This window comes from Hemiscyllium ocellatum, chromosome 4 (genome assembly GCF_020745735.1).
Source record: "Hemiscyllium ocellatum isolate sHemOce1 chromosome 4, sHemOce1.pat.X.cur, whole genome shotgun sequence".
NCBI lineage: Eukaryota > Metazoa > Chordata > Chondrichthyes > Orectolobiformes > Hemiscylliidae > Hemiscyllium > Hemiscyllium ocellatum.
The window spans coordinates 100,735,724-100,762,100 of record NC_083404.1 but is presented as its reverse complement, the minus strand read 5'-3'; the positions used below and the strand labels follow the sequence as shown (position 1 = coordinate 100,762,100).

Here is a 26,377-nt window from a genome sequence, read left to right as displayed (position 1 = left end):
TCTCTGTAGCTATTCATTTATAATCCTAGTGTCGTCCCATTCCCCCCTCTGCCGAAGCAAAACACTCAAGAGACACAGTATAGCTTTACCTCCTTCATCTTTACCCTGAGCCTTGGAGGGAGAGAGAACGATCGCCCATGTGCACGAGTTCTTTGTCTTCTCTCTCGAACAGCAGTTTCTTAATGAATTATATCGTCATTTTACAGGGAGGAACATCCATATAAGGGAACATACATAATGATTAGATGACCGTTGCAATCAGCAAGTGTCAATAATAAAGATTAAGCTGTCTGCTGTTACACACTGAATAACTGGCTTCACATAATGAAGGCTTTTCATCTTGTTAAACTGACCTTACATATTCAATGCTTCCAATGTTGTTAAATGGCTCTGCATAATGAATACTTTTCCTCCATGTTAACCTATTACCCTTTCCTCCAGCACCCCATTGTTAACTGCAAGCTCTTATCCAATCTGAGTCATGCTCAGCAGAATCTCTTGTTTCATAAAATTCTTTCTGTATCTGCTCATATCCTATACACATTCTCACTATGACTGGCATCAGAACCAGTGGTCTTAACTGTCTTTAAACCCATTAGTTTGTTTAATACTGCTTCTCTGATAGTGGAACTTACTTCCTCCCCATATTCTTTAGTATGAATAGGATGTTTGAAATATCTTCCACTGTAAAGAATGATGCAAAATACCTGTTTGACTCCTCAGCAATTTCCTTGTTCCCCAGCTGAAATCTCTTCATAAGTTATGCATGCTATGTTTTGAAATATGTTTACCAGAGTTCTACTTTTGGGGGGAAATCGATACTGGTTAAACGTTATGTAGAGATAACTTAAGGCTGTTCACTATTTTTCAATAAAAGTCTGGTGATTTAGAAACACTGCATGCTCATGAAGCCAGTTTTTCATGTGTTGAAAGGGTATGTTAATGCGTTACCCAAATTGTTTATATTTGTCTGAAGCCTTATGTTAGGTTTGTGAGGTAGTGGTGAGAGAATGCCATTGGTCTACCTAATCCAAAACCCAGGTTTATGTTCTGGGGTCATGATTCAAATCCCACCATGGCAGATGGTGAAATTTGAATTCAATAAAATCTGGAATTTTAAAAAAGTCTAATGGTGACTATGGACCCCATTCTGATTGTTGTAAAAACCCATCTGGTTCTCTAATGTTCTTCAGGGAAGGAAATCTGCCATCCTTCCTTGGTCTGGCCTACACGTGACTCCAACTCTTAACTGTTTTCTCGGCAACTAGGGATGTCCATTAAATGTTGGCCTTTCCAGCGAAGCCCATGTCCCATGAATGAACACATTTTTAAAAATAAATACGCAGAAATAAATGCAATTAAGCCATCTTTGAAATGTAGCCTTCATTCATATGTTCAATCCAAATTCTGTCTACAGTTTAAGATAATTAGTTTTAATGCACCTGAGTACTCACGAGTTATGACATGGCAAAGTGATTGTAAACAACAACCCATAAATGAAATACTTCCAAAAAAATCATCTGGCATCATCCTTTCTACCATCCTGGTCTATTATTCCAATTTCTGACTTTAGACTTTCTTGGCCATCTTGTTTCACAATGTAGTGATCACAAGGAGTCCACTGATGATTGGTTGGCAATAGTTAAACAGCATGATGAGCTATATTGTGCCCTGATACATTAATCCTAAAGTACCTTGGGAATGACCAGATTTACTAGTTCATTATTTCTTGCTAATGTTCAAATCCACAAGCCACCAGTAAAATAGTAGTTTAAATTTCCAGGGTACTGGAATTATTTTCTTTAAAAACTGTAATGAGAGCCTGTTAACTGAATAGGAGACTAGCACTTTAACATAAACGTTTCATTTTGAACATTCGTAGTTCACACTGAACAATTGGTTACATTTGTTGGTTTTAATTTTATTGGGAATAAATCATTCACTTCTATTTTTAGCTAAATTTGCTGAAGTATTAATCACAAAATTTTCTTTGCCATGTCCTAGCTCTTCAGTACTAAATCTGTGGTGTTTTGCAAGCTACTTTTTACATGCCTCATTTTGTTTCACTGTTCAGTTAAAATTTCATCCTATTCTTGAAAAAACTATTATTTCCAACAATTTTATAACATACAGTAATCTATCAAGGAAAAAGCATGGGCATGCATTAAATTCTATTGGAGTGGTGATATTGGTCATAATTTTTGGTTTGTTTTTATTTAGAATAGATGTTAATACTGCAATTGTGCATCATGTTTGAGAAATATTATGACTAAATGACACTCAAAATTAACTTACTTTGCTGATACCCCCAATTAAACGCTGTTCACTGAGTATATGTCATGAAGTTTGGTGCTCGTTAATTTTTTTTGTTGTTTTTTTTTAGAATTGGGTAAATGGTTGGAGCCACTGAAGAATCTCAAGTTTGAAATTAATTGTATTCCTAGTCTTCTTGAATATATTAAACAGGTGAGTGAATTATTAGGCTTCTTGAAATGTTTTGTGTTCTGCAAAAGTAGGGTGAAATAACACATGTATGTCAAGTTCTGATTTCAAGGTTTGTGGCATTCCCACAATTGTTCCAGATGACTCATAAGTCAGTTAATTTTCTTTAATTGAGCAAAAGCTAACCAGATTAGTTATGAGTTAAGACTCGATATTTGTGATTTATGGTCTGATATTTTGACTTTATTCACTGGATTGCTGGCAGATTCAGGGAAATTTTGGGTAAACTGGTTTACTTCAGAACTTGCAAAATGAGAAAGTGCTAGAAATACTTGGCTGGTATGGTAGCATTTGTGGAGAGAGAGCCAGAAACAATGTTGCATATGAACGAAGAGCAGGAGGAGGTTATTCAGCCCCTAAAGCCTTTTGCAAGTCATGCACTACATTGCCCAGATTCTGCTGCACACTGGAGCTCTGACACCTATTTGAATTTAAATAATGTGGTTCGTTTTCAGTCTTTCTGCTAAAATTGATATTATATTTTCCATCATTATACTTCATTTGTTATATCTTTGGACACTTGCATGACTTATCTATAACTGTTTCTAGCTTCCATAAATCATCTTCACAAACTATTTTCCAACATAATTTTACATTATCAGCAGATTTGGCAATCATACCTTTTATCGCTTCATACGGGTATTTATATAAATTGCAACTGTTGAGGTTGCTCTGGCACACTACTAACTACATCTTGCCAACCTTAAAAAAAAAACTCATTTAAGCCTACTCTGTGTATCCTGTTAGTCAGTCAATCTTATGTTCCTGTTAATGTGTCACCTACTGCTCCATGACCTTTTATTTTGTACCAGACCCCTTGTGCCTTCTGAAAATCGAAGTACAGTGCATCCACCTTTTCTTCTTTGTCTACGATAGATTGGTTAAACATGATTTTCCTTTCAAAAAAATCATATTGACTGTCTGATTGACGTGAACTTATCTAAGTACCCTGAAATAACTTTCTTCATGATAGTTTCTAATATTTTCTCTGATTGAGCTAATTGGCTAGTAGTTACCCATTTTCTACTTCCCTCCCTTTTTGAATAACAGAGTTATGTTTGCTATCTTCCAATTTTTTGGGTCCTTCCCTGAACTGAAGCAGTTTTGAAAAATTAAAACTAATGCATCAACTATCTCACTCGCCACTTTTAAGACCCCAGGATGAAGTTCCATCATGATGCAGACACCTAAATAAGAAAAGGACAAGTGTTACATCTACTGTGGTTACATGGGAAGTGGATGAGCCATTGGGGGTGATTGAGAGATGGATCAGGATGTCGCAGATGAATGCTGACATGGAGGAGGGAGGGAGGGATCAATGTGTTTCGTGATGGCATCATGCTGAAAGTGGTGGACACGCCAGTGGAACACCTATCTGGCTCTCAAGGGAGAGGAGCAGTTGGATGGAGAAGTTTGGGAAATGGGTTGCAAATAGTTAAGGACTATACAAACCACGATTGTGGAAAGGAATGGATATCAGATGTCCTGTGTAGACCATGCAAGAAAGTGGAGTAGAGTTAGTAGATTACCCATGATCGTATTGAGTAGCATAGTAATCTTAGGGATGTCAGCTCTAGGTTCCGTTTATTATATTCGTTTCTCCTTGTTATTCATGTTGGTGGGTGGGATCAAGATGTTTGAAAAATAATTTACAGTTAGCTTTAAAGATTATTTTTGTAGCCAAAAAGGACAGGACTCTGTTGAAGCTGTTCCCAAGCCTGGTTTGAAATGGAGGAAGGTTAAGTACCCTTATATTATAACTACTTCAGAACCAGCAAGAAATAGTCATACCAGTAAACCCCAGCAAGGAAAAGATGACACATCCAAGAATGTACCTTTGAGAGGCTTGGCTGAAATGAAGTCCAATTCCTTACAATCCTCAACACCAAAACCATCACCACACTTGACACATTGGAACATTCTTGAGCAATTTCCTCAATAGATTGAAAGTAGAAGTCAGTGGTACCCTTCATGAAAAGCAGATAGTTTCCTGGATGGTGCAAGCAGATCTTTGTATTCTGAGATATCATAGCCAAGCAGAGCCCAGAATATCAAGTTGCTTTTACTAACTTCACTGATTTCAAGAATGTTTTTAATTATGTCTGATGGCAATCACTATGTTACATTACAAATGGTGTGGCATGCTGGAACAATATATTAACAATCTCAAAGACTTCAACTGTGACTCCAGCTACTGCATCATGAACATAGGCATAAGCCCTTGTTCAACATCTTCATAGATGTATGACCAAGCTGGATGCTCTATTGAGACTTTCATGAGGAAGGACAGGGTAGTTGTAAACTTTGGCATCACCATTGGTTGATCAATCTGATTTGGCAAATACCATTACTTTGTTGACAAATCATGCTGTACCAAGGCATGACCACCAGTATTGTGAGTAGTAGTGTTGGTCTATGCATCAACTCTTGGAAAATCAAGGGAATGATGAAAAGTTGTCAACAAGGTTGTGCCCCAATGTCACAACTGGGCAACAGAACATCTAGGAAATTGACCACTTCCCTTACCTCAACAGCAATATATTGGATGGGTTGGGGGGAGCCCTTGGGGAGGTTGGACTGGTTTGGGTGGGGTGGGGTTGGGTCGAGGTGAAGGTAGGGTAGTGGTAGGAAATGTAGAGATTGATCTCCTTACAAGAATTGGCAAAGCAGCAATGATCTTCCAGCAGCTCCATACGCTATGGGCATCTAATCAGGACAGACATGAAGTTGTGATTCCACATGTCCATTGTTGTACCAACTGCAAGTTATGCCTGCAAGGCATGGCAAAGAGTGGCAAGGTTCAATCTAATCTGGACTTCTTTGACCAGCATTGTCTACATAAGATCCTGGCCATCATTTGGAGAGGCAACTTCACCAAAAGAAAAAGCCACACAGAACTGGTCAGAGAAGCCTCCAAGACATCGTGGAAGAGGAGGTGATTGATATTAACAGGAGAGGTTTTTTGGCTTCCTGGATATGTATATCCTGTCAGAGTGGTAGTAGAATGTCAGCCAAAGTAGAAGTATATTTAAAAAGGATGTTCAAGAGTGGGACATCACCCCTGATAAAGCGAAAAAGATTACAGTGGACCAGGGGCTGGTGAAAGAGTCTTGTTGTCCGTTGTCCCTCGTGGGATCAGAGGAACCAACTTGAAGTAAAAGGACTGATTATGAAGATTGACTGAGTTACATCATATGTATGATCAGGTCAATTGCGGATATGTGGAAACATTTTCAAATGCAATTTAACAATGCTTGGATAAGTAAATACCTCTGTCAATCCAAAAGATTAATTATACATAGAACAATCAATATTTAATCAGAAAATTTAACATAAAAAGTAAAGGAATTGCACCTGGACATACTGGTTTAGTTCCTATAAATTTAGTTGGTCAACAAAATGAATGTGGCAGGAGTAGCCACCAAAAAGTAAATATGCTATGCTTTATAATATATGTGTATATTATTTAGACAGACACAAAAACTGGTGGCATAGTAGACAGTGTAGAACGTTTTCTATGATTACAAAGGGATCTTCATCAATTAGGTCAACTGGCTGAAAAATAGCAGATGGAGTTCAATCTGAATAAATGTGAGGTATTGCATTTTGGCACAACAAACTGGATAAGACTTACACAGTTAAAGGTCAGGCCATGGGTGACATTGTAGAGCAAATAGATAGGCTAGTTAAAAAGACATTTAGCATACTTGCTTTCGTTACTCAATCCTTTGAGCATCGGAATTTAGAAGTCATGTTGAGATTGTATAGGACATTGGTGAGGTCTCTTCTGGAATCCAGATCTGGTCACCCGGTTATAGGAAGGTTATTATTAAGCTTTTTGCAGCAGAGAGTGGCGGGAGCTGGGCAGAAGTGAAATCACAGCGCAAAGCCGGTCGGGAAGGTAAGTGATTGTTATTTGAGTGGCTCTGTTCTAGACCCCAGGTCCTACAAAGTAGGGCCTCCCTCCCACCCTCCTCCTCTAACCTAAATTAAAAGTCCACAGACTTGCCCCAAAAAGAGGGTCCAAGGAAGTTCCTGTGGATTGAAGAGTGAGGCTTTAGCTCAGGAGTCTTTAACAAGTAGGTTGAGTAAAGTGATTAAGTCACAGTTGAAAAGGGTGAAGACATGACTGCCGAGCTGGTTCAGTGAGCAAAGTGCTTGATGTGGGAGGTCAGCGACTCTGGTGTGCCTGGCTCGTATAAGTGTGGAAAGTGTGTGCACGTTCAGCTACTGACAGAGCATATTGCAGCACTGATGAAAGAATTCGAGGACCTTAGGCTTATCCGAGAGAACGAGATCTTTCTGGACAACAGTTTCAGCGAGGTTATTACACCGACCATACCAGACAAGAGCAGACGATGAAGGAGGCAGAGAGGAGACAGGTGCAAGAGACCCCGGGAGAAATACCTGTCAGGAACAAGTTGAATCTTTTGGAAACTGTAGAGACAGATGACACTGCCAGTCCGCGAGGTGGCCAGGTCTGTCAATCAAAAGTTGGCGTGGAGGCAGAGCGGAAGAGTCGGACATCGCACAGAGCTGTGGTAATAGGGGACTCCATAGTGAGAGGAACTGACCGGGGTTTTTGTGGCAGCAGGCGGGTCTTAAGGATGCTGTGTTGCCTTCCTGGTGTGAGGGTTAAAGACATCACAGACAGAGTGCAGGAAATCCTCAAGAACGCAAGTGAAGAGCCAGAGGTGGTGGTACATGTCGGCAAAAATGATGTCGGGAAGAGGAGGAACATACTACAGCGGGACTTCGGAGAACTAGGAAGAAGGCTAAAAAGCAGGACATCCAGGGTGGTTATCTCCAGTTTGCATCCAGTTTCTCGGGCTTGTGAGGCCAGAAACAGGGAGGTAATGGACTTGAACGTGTGGCTGGGGAGCTGGTGTTGGAAGCAAGGATTTAATTTCTTGGATCACTGGGGTATGTTTTGTGGTAAGCATAGATTATATAAGAGAGACGGTTTGCACCTTAATAGGTTAGGGACCAGCATTCTGGCAGGCAGGTTTGCTACCGCAACACAGCTACATTTACACTAAGGAGTGGGGGGGAGGGGACAAACTGGATGTTTAAGAAAGAAATTGAAGGGAAAGTTAGAACAAGGGAAGTCAAGAAAGACACCTGTATCAATGAGGCAGAAAATTCAAAAAGGGGTCATGCTGTAAGGTTGAGTGAAATAGGAGTTAATGGAAAGGGTGAGGGCAGTAACAAATTAAAAATACTATACATGAATGCACGAAGCATTAGAAATAAATGGATGAGCTTGAGGCTCTTTTGGAAATTGGCAGATGCGATATTGTGGGGATAACTGAGATGTGGATTCAAGTGGACAGGGCCTGGGAAATGAATATTCAAGGCTACACGTGCTATCGTAAGGACAGACTGACAGGCAGAGGGGGTGGGGTGGCCATGTTGGTAAGGGATGATATTCAGTCCCTTGCGCAGGGGAACCTAGAATCAGGGGATGTAGAGTCAGTGTGGATAGAGCTAAGAAATTCTAAGGATAAAAAGACCCTCTTGGGAGTTATCTACAGGCCCCCAAGCAGTAGTCTGGATGTCGGATGTAAGTTGAATCAGGAACTGAAATTGGCCTGTCGCAAAGATGTTACTACAGTTGTTATGTGGGATTTCAACATGCAGGTAGACTGGGAGAATCAGGATGGTATTGGACCTCAAGAAAGAGACTTTGTGGAGTGCCTCAGAGATGGATTCTTAGAACAGCTGGTGCTGGAGCCTACCAGGGAGAAGGCAATTCTGGATTTGATATTGTGCAACGAACCAGAATTGATCAGGGACCTTGAAGTGAAGGAGCCATTGAGAAGTAGTGACCATAAATATAATAAGCTTCAATCTGCAATTTGAGACGGAGAGGGTACAATTGGAAGTGACAATATTTCTGTTGAATAAAGGGAACTATGCAGCTATGAGGGAGGGATGACAGTGGAGGAACAATGGTGGATATTTCTGTGTATAATGCCAAAGATGCAGGATCAGTTCATTCCAAAAAGGAAGAAAGATCCTAGGAGGAGGCATGGGTGGCCAGGGCTGACGAGGGAAGTTAAGAAACATATAAAGTTAAAAGAGAAAAAGTATAACATAGCAAAGTGGGAAAATGGAGGACTGGGAAGCTTTTAAAGAACAACAGAGGATTACTAAGAAGGAAATACGCAGAGAAAAAATGAGGTACGAAGGTAAACTGGCCAAAAATATAAAGGAGGATAGTAAAAGCTTTTTTAGGTATGTGAAAGGCAAAAAAATGGTTAAGACTAAATTTGGGCCCTTGAAGACAGAAACAGGGAATATATTATGGGGAACAAAGAAATGGCAGAAGAATTGAATTGGTACTTCAGATCTGTGTTCACTGGGGAAGATACGAGCAATCTCCCTGAGATAACGTTGGCTGAAGGACCTGAACTTAGGGGAATTTATATTTGCCAGGAATTGGTGTTGGAGAGACTGTTAGGTCTGAAGTTTGATAAGTCCCCAGGGCCTGATGGTCTACATCCCAGGGTACTGAAGGAGGTGGATCGAGAAATTGTGAATGCGTTGGTGATTATTTTCCAGAGATCGATAGATTCAGGATCAGTTCCTGTGGATGGAGGGTGGCTAATGTTGTACCACTTTTTAAGAAAGTTGGGAGAGAGAAAGCAGGAAATTATAGACCAGTTAGTCTGACCTCAGTGGTGGGAAAGATGCTGGAGTCTATTATAAAGGATGAAATTACGACACATCTGGACAGTAGTAACAGGATAGGTTGGAATCAGCATGGATTTATGAAGGGGAAATCATGCTTGACTAATCTTCTGGAATTTTTTGAGGATGTAACTCTGAAGATTGACGAGGGAGATCCAGTAGATGTCGTGTACCTGGTCTTTCAGAAAGCTTTTGATAAAGTCCCACATAGGAGGTTAGTGAGCAAAATTAGGACGCATGGTATTGGGGGCAAATTACTAAATTGGATTGAAAGTTGGTTGGCTGATAGGAAACAAAGAGTAGTGATAAACGGCTCCATTTCAGAATGGCAGGCAGTGACCAGTGGGGTACCGCAGAGATCAATGCTGGGACCGCAGCTTTTTACAATATATGTTCATGATTAGAAGATGGTATTAGTAATAACATTAGCAAATTTGCTGATGATATTAAGCTGGGTGTCAGGGTGAAATGTGAGGAGGATGTTAGGAGATTACAGGCTGACCTGGACAAGTTAGGTGAGTGGTCAGATGCATGGCAGATGCAGTTTAATGTGGATAAATGTATGGTTATCTATTTTGGTGGCAAGAACAGGAAGGCAGATTACTACCTAAATGGAATCAATTTAGGTAAAGGGGCAGTACAAAGAGACCTGGGTGTTTTTGTACACCAGTCAATGAAGGTAAGCATGCAGGTACAGCAGGTAGTGAAGAAGGTTAATAGCATGCTGGCCTTCATAACAAGAGGATTGAGTATAGAAGCGAAGAGGTTCTTCTGCAGCTGTACAGGGCCCTGGTGAGACCACACCTGGAGTACTGTATGCAGTTCTGGTCTCCAAATTTGAGGAAAGACATTCTGGCTATTGAGGGAGTGCAGCGTAGGTTCACGAGGTCAATTCCTGGAATGGCAGGACTACCTTACGCTGAAAGCCTGGAGCAACTGGGCTAGTATACCCTTGAGTTTAGAAGACTGAGAGAGGATCTCATTGAGACATCTAAGATTATTAAAGGATTGGACACTCTGGAGGCAGGAAACATGTTTCCGCTGATGGGTGAGTGCCGAACCAGAGGACACAGCTTAAAAATACGGGGTAGGCCATTTAGGACAGAGATGAGGAGAAATGTCTTCACCCAGAAAGTGGTGGCTGTGTGGAATGCTCTGCCCCAGAGGGCAGTGGAGGTCCAGTCTCTGGATTCATTTAAGAAAGAGTTAGATAGAGCTCTCAAGGATTGTGGAATCAAGGGTTATGGAGATAAGGCAGGAACAGGATACTGATTAAGGATGATCAGCCATGATCATATTGAATGGTGGTGCAGGCTCGAAAGGCAGAATGGCCTACTCCTGCACCTATTGTCTATTGAGAGAGTTGAGAATAGATTTACAAAGGTGTTGCCAGGTATGGAAGTTTGAGTCATAAAGAAAGGCTGGATAGGCTGAGACGTTTTTCACTGGAGCGTAGGAGGTTGAGAGGTGACTTTACAGAAGTTAATAGAATCATGAGAAGTATAAATAGGGTTAATGGTTGTTATCTTTTCCCTGGGATGGGAGATTTCAAGACTAGGGAGCATATTTTTAAGGTGAGAGGGGAGAGATTTAATAAAAATACATGAGGGGCAAATGTTTTACATCGGTGGTTTGCGTATGGACTGAACTTCCAGAGGAACTGTTGGAAGTGGACATAATACAACATTTAAAGATATTTGGATGCGTATATGAATGGGAAAGATCTAGAGGGATATGAGCCAGGAGTAGGTACATGGGACTAATTTAGTTTGAGACTCTCTTCGGCACAGACTGGTTGGACCAAAGAGTAGTTACATGGTAATGTCACTGGGCTAGTATCCAGAGCCCCAGGCTAATGTTCTGATGATGTAGGTTTGAACACCACCATGGCAACAGTAAAATTTTAATTCAAATAAAAATATTTGGAACTGAAAACTAGCTTACTAGCTATCATTGGTGATTGTCATAAAGCTCCATCTGATTAACTAATGTCCTCTAGGGAAAGACTAACTTACATTGGCACAGATGTGACTCCAATATCGTAGTAATATGCTTAATTGCCCTGAAATGCCAACTTTCCATGAGGAAATAAAAAAAATTAAAGAGAAATCCAATGCCCACTAATTAAATGATAAAACCAGGTTACAAGATTTCATGTTGTTAAACAAAAAGCAAACTTTTATGTCAGTATGATGTGAAATTAAACAAAACAAGCATCGCTGTATAATAGGTGTTTGAGCAGGAAGGCAGAAAACTAAAGGTAAGTGAACGCTTGTTATACTTTCTTTTAGAGCAAAAGCGAGTTCAAGTAAAATTATGGAATAACGTGGAGGAAATGATGAGCTGAAGGTAGTGTTTCAATTTTTATTCCGATATTAAAAGCAAGTAGTTTATATGATTTAAGTTGAGTTAAACATTACAGCAGTGACTCCTCTCGCTTAAGCAGCTTTGATGCTCCAATATCACTTTTCCTTAGTGTAGTGGTAAATGAACAAAGAACAACTCCAAAATTAGTAAGTCCAGGGAGATAACATCCTGTCTTGAAATACTGCCACTCTGATCGCTGAAAAGATTATTGAAATTTATTTTTCATGAAACACTAGTGTCCAGTTGAAGGTAAGGTGATGGCCTCATGATATCATTGCTGGACTATTAATCCCGTGATTCAGATAGTGTTCTGGGGACGTGGGTTTGAATCCTGCCATGACCGATGATTTGAATTGAATTGAATAAAAGTCTGAAGTTAAGCGTCCTCCGATGACCGTGAAACTATTACGGTTGTTAGTAAAACCCTTAATGGTATTGCAATTTAGGGAAATTTTAAGGAAGGAAATCTGCCATACAAAGGTACACGTTAGACCACTTCTCAAATATTTGGGCCCTCTTTCTAGGGAAAGATACTGTGTTGAAGACAGTCCAGAAAAGGTGCAGTAGGCTGATACCAGGCATATAGGGGTGTCTTATGAGAAGAGTTTGAATACATTGAATGTGTACACATTGGAATATAGAAGAATGAGAGGAGAACTTATCGAAATCTGCATGATTCTTAGAAAACTTACAGAAAGTAGAACATTACAGTGAAGTACAGGCCCTTTAGCCCTCGATGTTGCGTCAACCTGTGAAACCAATCCAAAACCCATCTAACCTACACTGTTCCATTCTCATCCATATGTCTATCCAATGATCATTTAAATGCCCTTAATGTTGGTGAGTCTACTACTGTTGCAAGCAGGTAATGTTCCACGCCCCTACTACTCTCTGAGTAAAGAAACTACCTCTGTCATCTGTCCTATATCTATCACCCCTCAATTTAAAGCTTTTTCCCTCGTGCTAGGCATCACCATCCGAGGAAAAAGGCTCTCAATGTCCAACCTATCTAACCCTCTGATTATGTTATATGTCTCACTTAGGTCACCTCTCAACCAACTTCTCTCTAATGAAAACAGCCTCAAGTTCCTCAGCCTTTCCTCGTAAGCCCTTCCCTTCATACCAGGCAACATCCTAGTAAATCTCCTCTGAACCCTTTCCAAAGCTTCCACATCCTTCCTATAATGCGGTGACCAGAACCGTATGCAGTACTGCAAGTGAGGCCGCACCAGAGAGTCTGACAACTGCAGCATGACCTTATGGTTCAGAAACTCAATCCCTCTACGAATAAAAGCTAACACACTCTGCCTTCTTAACAACCCGATCAACCTGAGAGGCAACTTTGAGGCATCTGTGTACATGGAGACAGAGATCTCTCTGCTCATCTATACTATCAAGAATCCTACCATCAGCCCAGTATTCCGCATTCCTGTTACTCTTGTAAATCACCTTACACCTTTCTGCATTAAACTCCATTTAAACTGGCTCTCAATCCAGCTCTGCAGCTTATCTATGTCCCTCTGTAATCTACAACAACCTTCAGCACTATCCACAACTGTACTGACCTTAGTGTCGTCGGCAAATTTACTAACCCATCCCTCTGCGCCCTCACCAAGATAGTTTATAAAAATGACAAACGGCAGTGGACCCAAAACAGATCCTTGCCGAACCTCACTAGTAACTGAACTCTAGGATGAACATTTCCCATCAACCACCACCCTCTGTCGTCTTTCAGCAAGCCAATTTCTGATCCAAACCGCTAAATCGCCCTCAATCCCATGCCTCTGTATTTTGTGCTGCAGCCTATTATGGGGATCCTTATCAAACGCCTTACTGAAATCCATGTACACCACATCAACGGCTTTACCCTCATCCACCTATTTGGTCACCTTCTCAATGACAGGGTATATCTAGAAAGGTCGTTTTTCCCTTATTAGATAAATAAGAGGTCGCACATTTAAGACAGATGAGATCGAATTTCTTCTCAGGGTAGTGAATCTGTGATATTCATGACCATGGAGGGCTGTTGAGGCTGGAATGTTATATTCAAGGCCTGGATAGACAGCCTTTTAGTCAGTAACAGCATCAAGGATTATGGGGAAAAGGCTGGAATGTGGCAATGAAGATTACCAGATCAGCCATGAGATCACCCATGGAGGGCTCGATCGTAACACAGAATTTATAGCAAAAATTTGCAGTGTGATGTAACTGAAATTATACATTGAAAAATTAATGTTAAGCCTTGTTAACTTAATGTTAAGTCTGTTAAGCCTTTCATCTGTTAGAATACAGTGATAGTTTCACTTCTTTCATGTGTAAATCACAAAACCCTTTTCTTTTAAAGTTACATTTTCGGGTGAGCTGTTAACAATGATGATAGCTAGACAATATGTTGAAGGTGTTAGCCCCTGTGTTCTCTGTCTATGACCTGATGTTTAGATTGATTCTAAACTAAAAAGTGAGAAAGCAGAGTTTTACATAAATTCATGCAGTTTTTGAGCTCAGAGTTCTACATGAATGTATGCAGTTTTTGAGCAAAGTGCAATGTAATTCTGCAAGTACAAATTCACCCCACAAAATATATATGTGCATGTGGGTCTTTGTCTGTCTGTCTGGGGTGGGGGTTGTGAGTGAGAGTGTGAGTGCGCGCGCGCGCAGTGTCTTAAGTCTGTGAGGGAGTGCATGTGTGAGTACTACATTTATAAATGTAGTAGTGGTTTTGAATTTGATAACTTTTTGAATTCCAGATTTTCTATAATAAGTGTTTCATTAAAAATTAATAAGTTCACAATTGTGGAAGATGATTAATTTTGACAATACAGATATATTGTATGTATCAGTAACTTTTGAAATTCTTTACATTAAACTAAAATTTGAAACTGATTATTTTAGTAACTTGCCAGTTTAGACTATCAGTATTTGGCATTGATCATTTCAAGAAGAATGTTGTTTTACTTTTTTTTAGAATCTGGATAATTTGACCATTCAAATGACTCAGGAAGGTGCTGGACTAACCACTGCACTGCGTGTCCTTTGTCACATTGCGTGCCCACCTCACCCTCTTGAAGGTATGGCAAATGGGATTGCATTAATACAATAGTAATATCAATTTTAGTAATTGCTGCTTTAGTTATTTCAAAAGTCAATGTAAGAGCTTAATGGGTGAAGACTTTTTGATTGATGTCCTCTTTAAAATCAAAAGTAAACATAAGCATTTATTGGTAAGTCTTGGAGGTGGTGATCTTATCTTTAGAACCAAGAAGCTGCATCATAACATGCTGTTGCAGGGCATCTAGTGGTATCTACTGTGAGTAAAACTTGCCCAGTTAAGTTTTTTTTACACTTTTTTTAAAAGAAATGTTGCTCAGTGAAAGAGCTGATAAAGTTGAAGTGAGGGAAGTCGTATGAAAAGGATGAGCAACTATATATTTTCTTTACCAATCAGATTGAAGAATTGTGAAGTTTGCAGCACAAGAACTCACAAGAGAGTAAAAATTCACGTGAGTGAATTCAATGTCAAATCAGGTACAGAAAGAGAAGCAGAAAATGGGGCAAAGATTAAATTTAGGGGAAGAGATAGAGACATCCAGTAAAATATGTTTTAAAAAATGAATATTTTACATTTTAAAAGCCTTCAACAATAATTAAAGCCCCATATATGAATCCACCAATTTTATAGTCACTGCTGGTGTCTTGTTAAAAATGATCACTTTGTTAACAGGGAATTTAACTGGAATGGATGAAACCTTTTGTGGAGAGTTTAGTTTGTACCTGTAGTGTAAATACAGAACCTTCATTCTCTTCAGTTGATTTCAGTTATGAGGCAGACAGCTGTTAATTTATGATGAAGCTAACTGTAATAGTGTATCTCTGACATAAATTCTGGGATTTTTATATTGTCCATCTGTCCTTTGCCAGAAATTACTGCAACATTCATACGTAAAAAGCAGTGGTTCCTATTAACCTCACTAATGGTTTGACAGTAATTTAAGGCCCTGAGATTCCTAACTGGAGATAATTAATTTCTTTTGTTTTGTTCCTAGCAATAAAATACCGATTTCGCAGTTATTGTTTACCATTATCAGCCCAAATGCAGGTATTAGAAACTGATTTCACCAATTCTTCATCTTTCACTAAATATTTTACTAATTTCAGTGAAACACGGTTTTCAAAACCTTTCTGATCTGGAACTAGTGAACGACTACATTTTTTTTAGATATCTTGCCCACATCAGCAAATGAGTCTGTGCGGTTTTGCTCCGGTTCACTTTGAAAACTATCTTTAAAAAATTGGCATTTAGCCAGTGAATCCTAAAATTGATTTTAATTATGCTGTTTGGAGGTTATGGATTGACAGCATGCATTTTATGTAAAAATGATGTGTGTTTTATACTTGCTTTCTTGAAAATATTATTCTATTTCCTTCACTAGGTCAGCAGAAAGATCTTAAGTGGAACCTTGCAATTATTCAATTGTTTTCTGCAGAAGGCATGGACATACTTATTCGAATACTTCAAAAACTCAACAGTGTCTTAATACTTCCCTGGAGACTGCATGCAAATATGGGAACTACATTGCAAAGGATTATGATCCTTTCCATTACAAGATGCACTCTTTCCCTTTTGAAGGCTATGTTGACAGAACTTCTAAGAGGAGGGTCTTTTGAATTTAAGGATGTCCGAGTTCCCACAGTACTGGTTACACTCCACATGGTTCTTTGCTCTATACCTCTGTCTGGACGACTGGATGATGAAGAGCAAAAGATTCAGAATGACATTGTTGATATTCTACTTACTTTTACTCAAGGAGTCAATGAACAGGTTGCTTATTCTGAGGAATCTCTGGCAAACAACACGTGGTCATTAATGTTAAAGGAAGTCCTTTCCTTTGTATTGAAAACACCAGAAGGATTTTTCTCTGGAATGTTGCTGCTTTCAGAACTCTTGCCTTTTCCACTGCCCATGCAAACCACACAGGTAAGATGCATTCCTTTAATTTGCTTTCAAATGACTCGTGAACATTGAATGCCTGTCAGTAGTATACCGATCATTATATCTGTTTTCAATGGTTTCATGGGAAGTGATCTTTCTGTATAGAAAATATTGTTTTACTCAAAAATCTAGTTTACTTAAAAATCATTTTAGTCTCATCTCAAGTGGAATCATTGGTTGAAGTATTGAGATATGTTGATCAGTACTGTCTCAGAGCTAATAATTAAAGAATTCAATTTTCCAAATAAGACGAGACATTCCATTGGTATCCTGTGGCTCTATCACCAGCCAATCTTTGTGGCCCTCGTTGGCCCAAGTATATTACATCTCCTTGTTCCCCATTATGTGTACTACTTAAAGAATTCTAATAAATTTGTTAGGCATGAATTCTCCTTCATGAAACTATGCTATTTCTGATTGCTCATATTGTGTATTCTTAAATGCTATAATATTGTATCCTTTATAATGCAGTCAAATGTTTTCCTAAAAACAGATGTTAAGCTAACTGGCCAGTAGTTGTGTTATTTGTCATCTTCCCTTTTAATGAAGTTTGTATTGACAGTTTTCTAGTCCTCTGGGACTTTTCAGAATCTGAGGATTCCTAGAAAATTACTACTAGTGTTTCAACTATCTCTGTAGTTGCTTCCTGAAACCACTAGGTTGCATCCCATCTGGTCCTGGGGAACTCTTGGTCTTTAGCCATCTTCGTTTCCCTAGCGATAGTTATTTTATTCATTTCCTGCCCTTTTGCCATTTAAATATATTGTAGTAATTTTGGGATGCTATTAGTGCGATGCAAAGTATTTATTCAACTCCTCAGCCATTTCCTGGTTCCCCATTAATATTTCTTCAGCCTCATTCTGTAAGGAGCCCATGATCACTTTGGATTCTCTCTTTTTAATATATTTAAAAAAGGCCCTGCTGCCTTAATATTATGTGCAAGTCTACTGTCAAAGTATATTATCTTTTTTTGTCTTTTGTTTGTTTTGAAAACTTTCACAATCCTCTGGCTTATTGCTAATCTCTGCCACACTGTTTCTTTCAGTCTGATGCCGCCATTAACTTCCCTAGTTAAACATGGTTTCCTAACCTGTTCATCATGGTTCATTTACATCCTTCCTGGAATCTTCTTCTCCCCCCCCCCCCCCCAACAACACACACACACACACACACACACACACACACACACACACACACACACACACACACACACAAAGGAATATGTCTTTGCTGTGAACCATGAATGTTTAGCTTCTGAGACTCAACCATTTTTGCTGCTAAACGCCTTTCCCAGTCCACACCAGCCACGTCTGCCCTCATTCCATTGTAATCACCCTTATTTAAGCTTATCACAATTGTTTCTGACCCAAATACCTGTCGCTCAAACTGAATGCTAAATTCTATCATGTTATGGTTTCTGTTTCTAAGTGGATCTTTGACATCATCTATTAAATGTGCCTCATTACACATCACTATATCCAAAATAGCCATATCACTGCTTGGATTCACAATGCATTGTTCTGGAAAACTGTCCAGAATAGGCTGTATAAGTTGTTCCTCTGGCGATCCCAATCAACATGAAGATTAAGGTCACCCCTAATCATGAGTAATGTATCGTCTGTTAAATAATCTAATGGCACAGTGGCTCAGTGGTTAACACTGTTGCCTCACAGCACCAAGGACCCGGGCTCCATTCAACCCTCAGGCACCTTATTTGTGGAGTTTGCACATTCTTTCATGTCTGTATGGGTTTCTTCTGGGTGCTCTGATTTCCTCCCACAGTCCGGGGATGTGCAGGCTGGATGCATTAGCTCTTGGAAATGCAGCATTAGAGGGATAGGGTGGGTTTTGGTGGGATGTTCTTCAGATGGTTGGTGTGAACTTGATGGGCCAAATGACCTGCTTCCACCCTAAAGGAATTCCATGATTCTTATTATATCTCTGATTTAATTAGATTTATAGCAGAGTAAATCCATTCTTGGCTTTAAATATTAATTTATGGACCAGGTAGTGGATTAATGCCTTCTTGTTCCTACCACTGTTTACTTTGTTAATATCAAGTGAACTCACTTAGGCCTATCTGTTTAAGTGGATGTTAGGAAATGATGAAACATTTTTAAACATGCGTATGTATACATTTTAACACATGTTCAGTACAGACAAAAATGCAAATATCAGCAAAATGTTTTGGGCATTTGGAGACATTTGCCCCAGATAGGCTGAGCAAGTCCCTGATTCGATACTTAGAGCTGATTAGCAATGGGCTGATAGTAAGCTTAATTCAGTGAACCGTTACACTTCATTTTGTGGAGAAGAATCTCATTTATAGTTAATAAGCAATAGAGTGGAAAGGTGCTTTCTAAAAGTTATTGTATGTTGCAGCTAGCTGCAGACAGGATCATGCCAAGATGTGAATTCCCTAAAGTTGTCACACAAAACACTTGATGTTCAGGCTCACGCAAGAAGATAATTATTTAAGGGAAGGCATTGCAGTATCACCTTCGATAGTGCAATTGCATCTGGCAAGTTCTCAATTACTTTGATAAGATGGGCATGGAGGGGTGAGGTTTTAAAATGACCAAGAAAGATAATTTTTTAAAGAAATCTTTGATTCTCACTGTTGTGAAAGCACAACAATTTGAATATAAGTTGCCTTTTTTTTAAACCCTTGGATATATTTGTGATTTAAGTCAAAGAGCAATTTCAGGTTGAGTCCATGTTTGGTCAAAGGAAGGCTTTTATCATTCATCCAGTTAATACCCAAGCTATCTCTATGTTATATTTTTAAAGCTGACCTTAATGGCTGGCCAATTTTACTGATGCTGCTTGCTATAGAAGCCTATTTTTCAACTTTGGGTTCAAAACACTTCCAATTACTGCTGATGAGCATCAGGATGTGATGAGAACCGAGGTTCAGGGATGTAGGCTGAGCCTTAATATTGAATCATTGATGTCCCAGATGAAGGACAAGTCAAACCACAATTTCAGGAAGTTGAGCATTTCAAAAATAGTTGTATGAGGTGTTTTCAGTATGTAAAAGTAGACAAATATGCATCACGAGGCTTTACCTTGAGTGTTTCATTTAATGTGGGCCAAGGAGGAAAATGTTGCAAAGAACTGATGTCAGGGTAAGTATAGAATTGCTTTTTTTCAATAATTTTTCTGTTTCTTTCTCTGCTGTCCCTGAAGTTGCATATAGTTTAGTGCATTCGTGCAGCACTCTGTAATTCAGTCAATTCGCTTTGAGTATTCATAAGTTTAAAGTAAATATTCGTAGCCACTAAAGAAAAGCAAGTTGGTTCTCCAAGAAAAACTTTACAGTACAGAATGGCAGTTTTTATTCATAGGCTAATGAAGCTGAGTAAAATGACATTTAAACTGTCTTTCTGTTTAAAATAATTGTCAGGTTCAAAACACAGTGTTCTGAGGTATTGTGTTGTATTACAATATATTGAATCACAAACGTGATTTCAAATGTGTGATAAATGTCTCTAAACAAAGCTTTTTAATTTGTACGGCTGTTGTAACTGGTGACTGCATCTTCCTAAACATTCATATTTTAGCTTAAAAAGTCCAATATTTTTATATTTCATGTAACCACAAATATATTATCTCGCTTGTTAGCCAATTTCATCAGAAGGTGTAGCTATTGCACTGAATACCCGAAAACTGTGGAGCATTCACCTTCAAATACAAGCAAAGTTCCTGCAAGAAATAGTACGTTCCAGCTTTGGATCCACATGTCAAACTCTGCAACAGATACTTAGGCGTGTGTGCATACAACTGTGCGATCTGGCTTCTCCTACAGCTCTCCTTATCCTAAGGACTGTATTGGACTTGATTGTAGAAGATTTGAGCAGGTATTCAGTTTTTTGCGCTCTAATCTGCTTTACTTGATTATGGTATCAACAGTTTTTTTCTGCAAGTAGCTGAGGAATTGTTTTTAAAGAGCGTTTTAAGACTTTTATTTACTTTGGGCAAGTTTAAGTTGAAAGAATAGAACATGTAAAATGCTTTATTTTTAGTAGTTTTATTTGTTTGAGCAGGAAGCTTTTTTTTTCATTCAGGTAAGAAAGTCTTGGCTGCAATGTTTAAATAATTTCTATTTCACAGTCCTTTAGAAGGAAAAGAGAGAGTCTCCACTGCCCAGACTGCACGTCTGCTTGCACTGTTGGATTCTTTAGCTTCACATGGAGCTTGCAAGGCTGCCCTTTTACATCTTTTAAGTGGAACCAGCAAAGGTGATGAGAGATTTGTGGAGATCTTTCAAGTAATGCTGGAATTGCTACAGACAGCAGTTGACAATGTACATCACCAGCACTGTGCTGAATATATTGCTTCTTTTGTGCAGTCCCTCTGTGACCAGGTAATTTTTGTTATTAGTTTAAAAGCTAACCTTTCTCTCATCTTGTTCTTTAATCCCAGGCATTTATGGACACAAGTTCTTTTCACATTGTTAGCAAAATAATTGAGTTTCCTTGAAACTAATACAGACCTTTACTTCATGTTGTTGAGTATATGATGATGATAAGGCAATATTCACAATTGCTGACAGAACCAAGTACCAGATGCAGCCTTGTAAAAGACATTTTTGTATTCTGTGTTTCTCATCGAATTCCCTAATAGCAAAGCGAAGAGAGTTTAAAAAGTGATGTCTAAATACTGAGAATATCCATTAATGAAAATTATTACTCTTCAATTTTTATATATATTTAAATTTATATTTGAAATAACAATACTGGTCGATCCCTTAAGCACAGATTTTTTTAATACAAGCAAACTCAGTCAGATGAAACAAGCAGTTTCTTTTACTCTCACATTGGTTTAAAACTGCATTTCTGTAAGTAGGACATTGGTTAGGCCACTTTTGAATGTTATGTTCAATTCTGGTCTCCCTGCTATAGGAAAGATGTTATTAAACTTGAAAGGATGCAGTAAAGATTGACAAGAATATTGTGGGGGTTGGAGGGTTTGAGCTATAGTGAGAGTCTGAATAGGCTGGGGCTCTTTTCCCTGGAATATCGGTAGCTGAGGGATGACCTTAGAGTTTTATAAAATCATGAGGGACAAGGGTATGGTGAATCGCCAAGGTCTTTTTCCCAGGGTAGGGGAGTCCAAACCTAGCGGGCATAGGTTTAAGGTGAGAGCGAAAAGAGATAAAAAGGACCTAAGAAGCATCATTTTCACCTGGAGTGTGAGAGAGTGTGTCATGAATTGCCAGAGGAAGTGGTGAGGTGGGTACAATTGCAACATTTAAAAGGCATCTGGTTGGATACATGAATAGGAAGTGTTTAGAGGAATGGCAAGTGCTGGTAAATGGGACTAGATTAATTTAGGATATCTGGTCAGCATGGATGAGTTGGACTGACAGATTTGCTTCCATTCTGTACACCTATATGACTAGTATGTTTTGACGAAAGAGAAGACCTGAAAATTAAGAATGCAATGTTAGAGGAGAAATTCAGATGCTGAGTTATGTTTACAGGTTGGTATTGATATTAATCCAAGGAAAATAATAACAGATTAATCTTCACAACAAGCATAGTAAGATATCTAGCATTGCAACAGGGAAAGGCAGTAAGCTGTTTTCATAAAAATGTTTGTTTTCATCTATGTACAGTAATATGCATTTGGCTCTGCAAATCAGCAGAGCTCCAAGTGCCAACAGGAAGTTTTTTTTCCCAAGCTTTAAGAAAGGAAATTAATAGTTTACATGATTCTGTTTTCCAAAGAATTGTCATAGCACTTCTTGTGCTGTAAATGGAAAGTGTTTGCATGTGAAGCCAGTTGAGTGTCCGTTCTCAGCTATTCAGCCTTAATTAAATCTATCTAAAATAACTGACATGGTTTTATGAACCTGCAGCAGGATGACCGGGCCGTTTTCAATTTAGGTGAAGGTAATACGAAAGTTAATTTAAGTTAATAGGAAATTGATGTTTATTTTCCCAATTTTGCACTGCTTGAAAATTCTAATATTGAGAATAGTTAAATGACTGCCCTATCATCTGTATCTGACTTGACTTCAGTCCAAACTAATCCGGAGTAATAGTATCCATTGGGTTCTGTCATCTTGCTGAGAGAGTCATGAATGAAATTAGTTTTGCCAGTTTTAATCAGTTTGTAGTGGCTGTGAGCCCAAAGCATAAAATCGGTAATTTATCACCAATTGGCAATCATTCCTAGACCACAAAATGTCTGGTACTGTATAGAGAATGGAAAATACTGCACTGACAGATTGAGAGTAGACTTATGTTGGCATGGTTTGGGGTCAGAGTGAAGAAAAGCTTGCACTGCGACTCACTTGTGAATCCTTGTACCCAACATTGACAAAAAAAACCATCAGTTGAATAATCACTCCTCTTTATTAAAGAAAAAAAACCTTCTGTATTGTTTAGTTCTTCTAGCAAGTCTGAATCCATTCTACTGCTGACTCATATACTATATTCAAAGAGATGACAATTTGTGTAATATTTCACAAGATTTGTATTGTGAGCAAGGAATGGTATAAAAATTGTGTTGAGAATGAGTTTGTATAAATCCAAAATCATAAACTGCTGCAAGTTTATTTACGAATACCTTTGCAGAAAGTCCCCTCTTCATTGGTTTTCGGTGTAATTATCAGGCAAGCTTTTAAGCAACAACTCTTCAGGCAACTGGCCTTCTCCTGTTCCTAATTCATATTATTGAGTCACAGCAATGTACTGCATAGAAACAAACCCTTCAGTCCAACTTGTCCATGCCGACCAGATATCCTGAATTAATCTTGTCCCATTTGCCAGCGTTTGGCGCATATCCTTCTAAATCTTTCCTATTCATGTACCCATCCAGATGCCTTTTAAATGTTGTTGTTTATAACTGTACCTCATTGTCAAATTTGTAGATCTGTAAAAGGCTTAATCTTGGAGGAAAGGGAAAAGAAATAGAAAACAGTCTGTATTTCCCTTCAAGACTGTTTCACAAAACATATAATTGCTCATGATTTCTCAGTTATGCAAAATCACCAATAAGTTGTTCTGGATGGAGAAGACCCACTTAAACAATCAATCTATTTGATTATTGGGCAACGACTGTTCTTCTAATAAAGGTTTGGTGCTCCCTAGTTGCTGGTTTCTGTATAACAAAAAACATTTGAAGTTCATTCTACTTTTTGAAACCAAAATCGAACTTTTTGTATCACCACTTTTAAGATTGTAAGTTTGATTATTTCTTGAATTGTAGTTGAGTTCACCCTTCATTGTGGATTATTAATAGGTGCTTCTCATTCTAATGAGACATTGTAAAATATGTTCTTTAATGTAAGCTCAAACAAAAATCGGTAAATGGTATTTTGATATTGGTTCCTTTCCCCCCACACTTGCAGGACATTTCATTGATGTTGACAAACTCAACTGAGGGACCTGGTTCTGACCTGGAACAGCTATCCAATTCCCTGCCAAACGGAGAACTTCTATCACAAATATGTGACAGTTTCTTGCAAGCACTAGCTAACAGTGAGACCACTTATACCACAGTACTTACATGTCTCAGGACCATGATGTTTTTAACAGAACATGAATATGGCTTTTTCTATTTGAAGAGGTAATGGTATTGGAGACATTTTTAAAGCTTTTTAATTTAAGCCTTTTTAGATTGATAAATAGAAGTACAACATGCTGGAAATTTGATTTGAGTTAGCTATCACCAAAATGAATAATTTTGTTCAGTTTGAAAGGATTGTGGTCTTGCAGTTATTTAGCACTGAAAATCTGCTGAACTTGTGGAGTAGAATGAAGAATGTGTGCATTAACCTATGAACCAGTCCTTATACCATTGAAACACTTCAGTAACCATCTGAATTCCATGCTGAATAATTATTTTATTTGAGTTTGAGATAGTGACCCATAATTGGTAGTTCACAAATTGTTTTTTGGATTGTGCTGTCCATCAGGTTTTCACCGGGAGCCATACAAATGTAAATTAGCTTGTGAACCAAGTTTGCTAAACTGTCTGCATGCTTTTGTAAGTCTTGACTAATAGCTTTTTCTTTAGTAGATGCTTCCTTAAATTTTTATCTATCAAGGTTATTTGCATTATGTTCTCCAACTTGGTTGAAATTCCACTTCACATCCATAATAAATCTGCTTCCAAGAAGTTTGGATTTCTCTTTTAAGAACATGACAATATGAGAATATATCAAGTAGGGTAACAGTAGGCCATTCAGCCCTTCAAGCCTACTTTGCCATCCAGTAAGATACTGACCGACCTTCCATTCAAACTCAATTTTCCTGTACTATCCCTGTGTTTCTTGATATTTTTTATATATAAAGTCTTATTAATCTCTATTGTGAACATATATGATGACTAAACCTCCACAGCCTGTTGCAGTAGAGAATTCCTCTGAGTGAAGACGTTCCTCTCATTTCAGTTCTAATTTCTGAGACTTTATCCCCTGATTCTAGCCTCATCACATCACCAAACCAGAGGAAATGACCTTCTTGCATCAACTTTGTAAATCCTTGTCAGAATTTACCAGAGAATGTAGACCAGTTTTTTTTTCTCAGAGGGTATTTCCCTCCCATCTCAGAGTTAATTTACTGAATCTTCATTGTCTTGTTTCTCTGGCTTGCCATTTTAATTTCATTAGCTCTGTAGTCCATTTCCTTTGATCTAATACAGTCCTTGATTTATTTTGTCACTGCAGTTGGAACACTTGGCTGGATTATTGTGCGTTAAAAAAATACACTTCCTGTCTAATGTCTGACATTATATGTACTTGCTTAATCCACCATCAGCGGTTTGCCCCTCACAACTTCATAATTTTGTTTGGTAGATTTAATTTCTGATTGGAGGAGAAAGTGAGGTCTGCAGATGCTGGAGATCAGAGCTGAAAATGTGTTGCTGGAAAAGCGCAGCAGGTCAGGCAGCATCCAAGGAACAGGAGATTTGACGTTTCGAGCATAAGCCCTTCCTCATTCCTGAAGAAGGGCTTATGCCCGAAACGTCGAATCTCCTGTTCCTTGGATGCTGCCAGACCTGCTGCGCTTTTCCAGCAACACATTTTCAGCTCTTAATTTCTGATTGGACAGCATAATTCTCAAGCTGAAATAACATGCTTTCATATTGTGGTCATTCTCTGCTGAAGCTGATGGATTAACACATTCTCATTTCACAGTGCTGGATCTAAAATAGCCTATTTCCTATCTGGTTCCTCAGCGTTCCATTCTAGTAAACCACCTTGCATGCATTCCAAACATTCGTCCTTCACAACATTCGTACTAATTTGGTTTCCTCAGTCTGTATGTAGTTTAAAGTTCTCAAGATCACTGTACTACCCTTGTTATACGAACCTCTAATTTCCTGACTTATCCCATGATTGACTGCTGTTGGTGGCGTATAAACAATTTCACGAACATTTTCTGCTCCTTCATAAATTCTTAGTTCCACCCAAACTGATTCTACATTCTTGAACTTTGGAACTAATGTAACCTGACATTACGGTGCTAATGCTGTATTTTAAACTGGAGGGTTGCTAAGGTGTTTTAAAAATAACATAGAAAACAGGGGATTTTAGACCAGCCACCCTGACATGATATTAGGGGAACTGCTGGAGTCTGTGATAAAATATTTAATAGCAGATCACTTCGAAAACAGTGACAGGATTGAGCATAGTCAAGATGGATTTACAAAAGGCAAATCATCCTTGAAAACCCACTGAAATAATTCATGGATGTAACTCCAGGGGAGCCAGAGGATGAGGTTTACTTGGACTTTAAGAAGGCTTTTGATAAGGTCCTACATAAGAGATTAGCTTGTAACATTAAACTGCATGGGATCGAGGGTAGTGTA

The 26,377-nt window shown here is 38.7% G+C and overlaps 1 protein-coding gene across 3 annotated transcripts in view; it reads left to right on the top strand.

The window, feature by feature from the left end:
- virma (vir like m6A methyltransferase associated) overlaps positions 1-26,377 on the top strand; it is a 117,026-nt gene that overhangs the window by 50,520 nt on the left and 40,129 nt on the right. For all 3 annotated transcript variants that reach the window (XM_060823673.1, XM_060823674.1, XM_060823672.1), the window contains exons 11-16: positions 2,384-2,466; positions 14,528-14,630; positions 15,993-16,537; positions 20,177-20,412; positions 20,666-20,918; positions 23,913-24,130. In XM_060823673.1, coding sequence (XP_060679656.1) covers positions 2,384-2,466; positions 14,528-14,630; positions 15,993-16,537; positions 20,177-20,412; positions 20,666-20,918; positions 23,913-24,130 — 1,438 coding nt within the window. The remainder of the gene's footprint in view (positions 1-2,383; positions 2,467-14,527; positions 14,631-15,992; positions 16,538-20,176; positions 20,413-20,665; positions 20,919-23,912; positions 24,131-26,377) is intronic.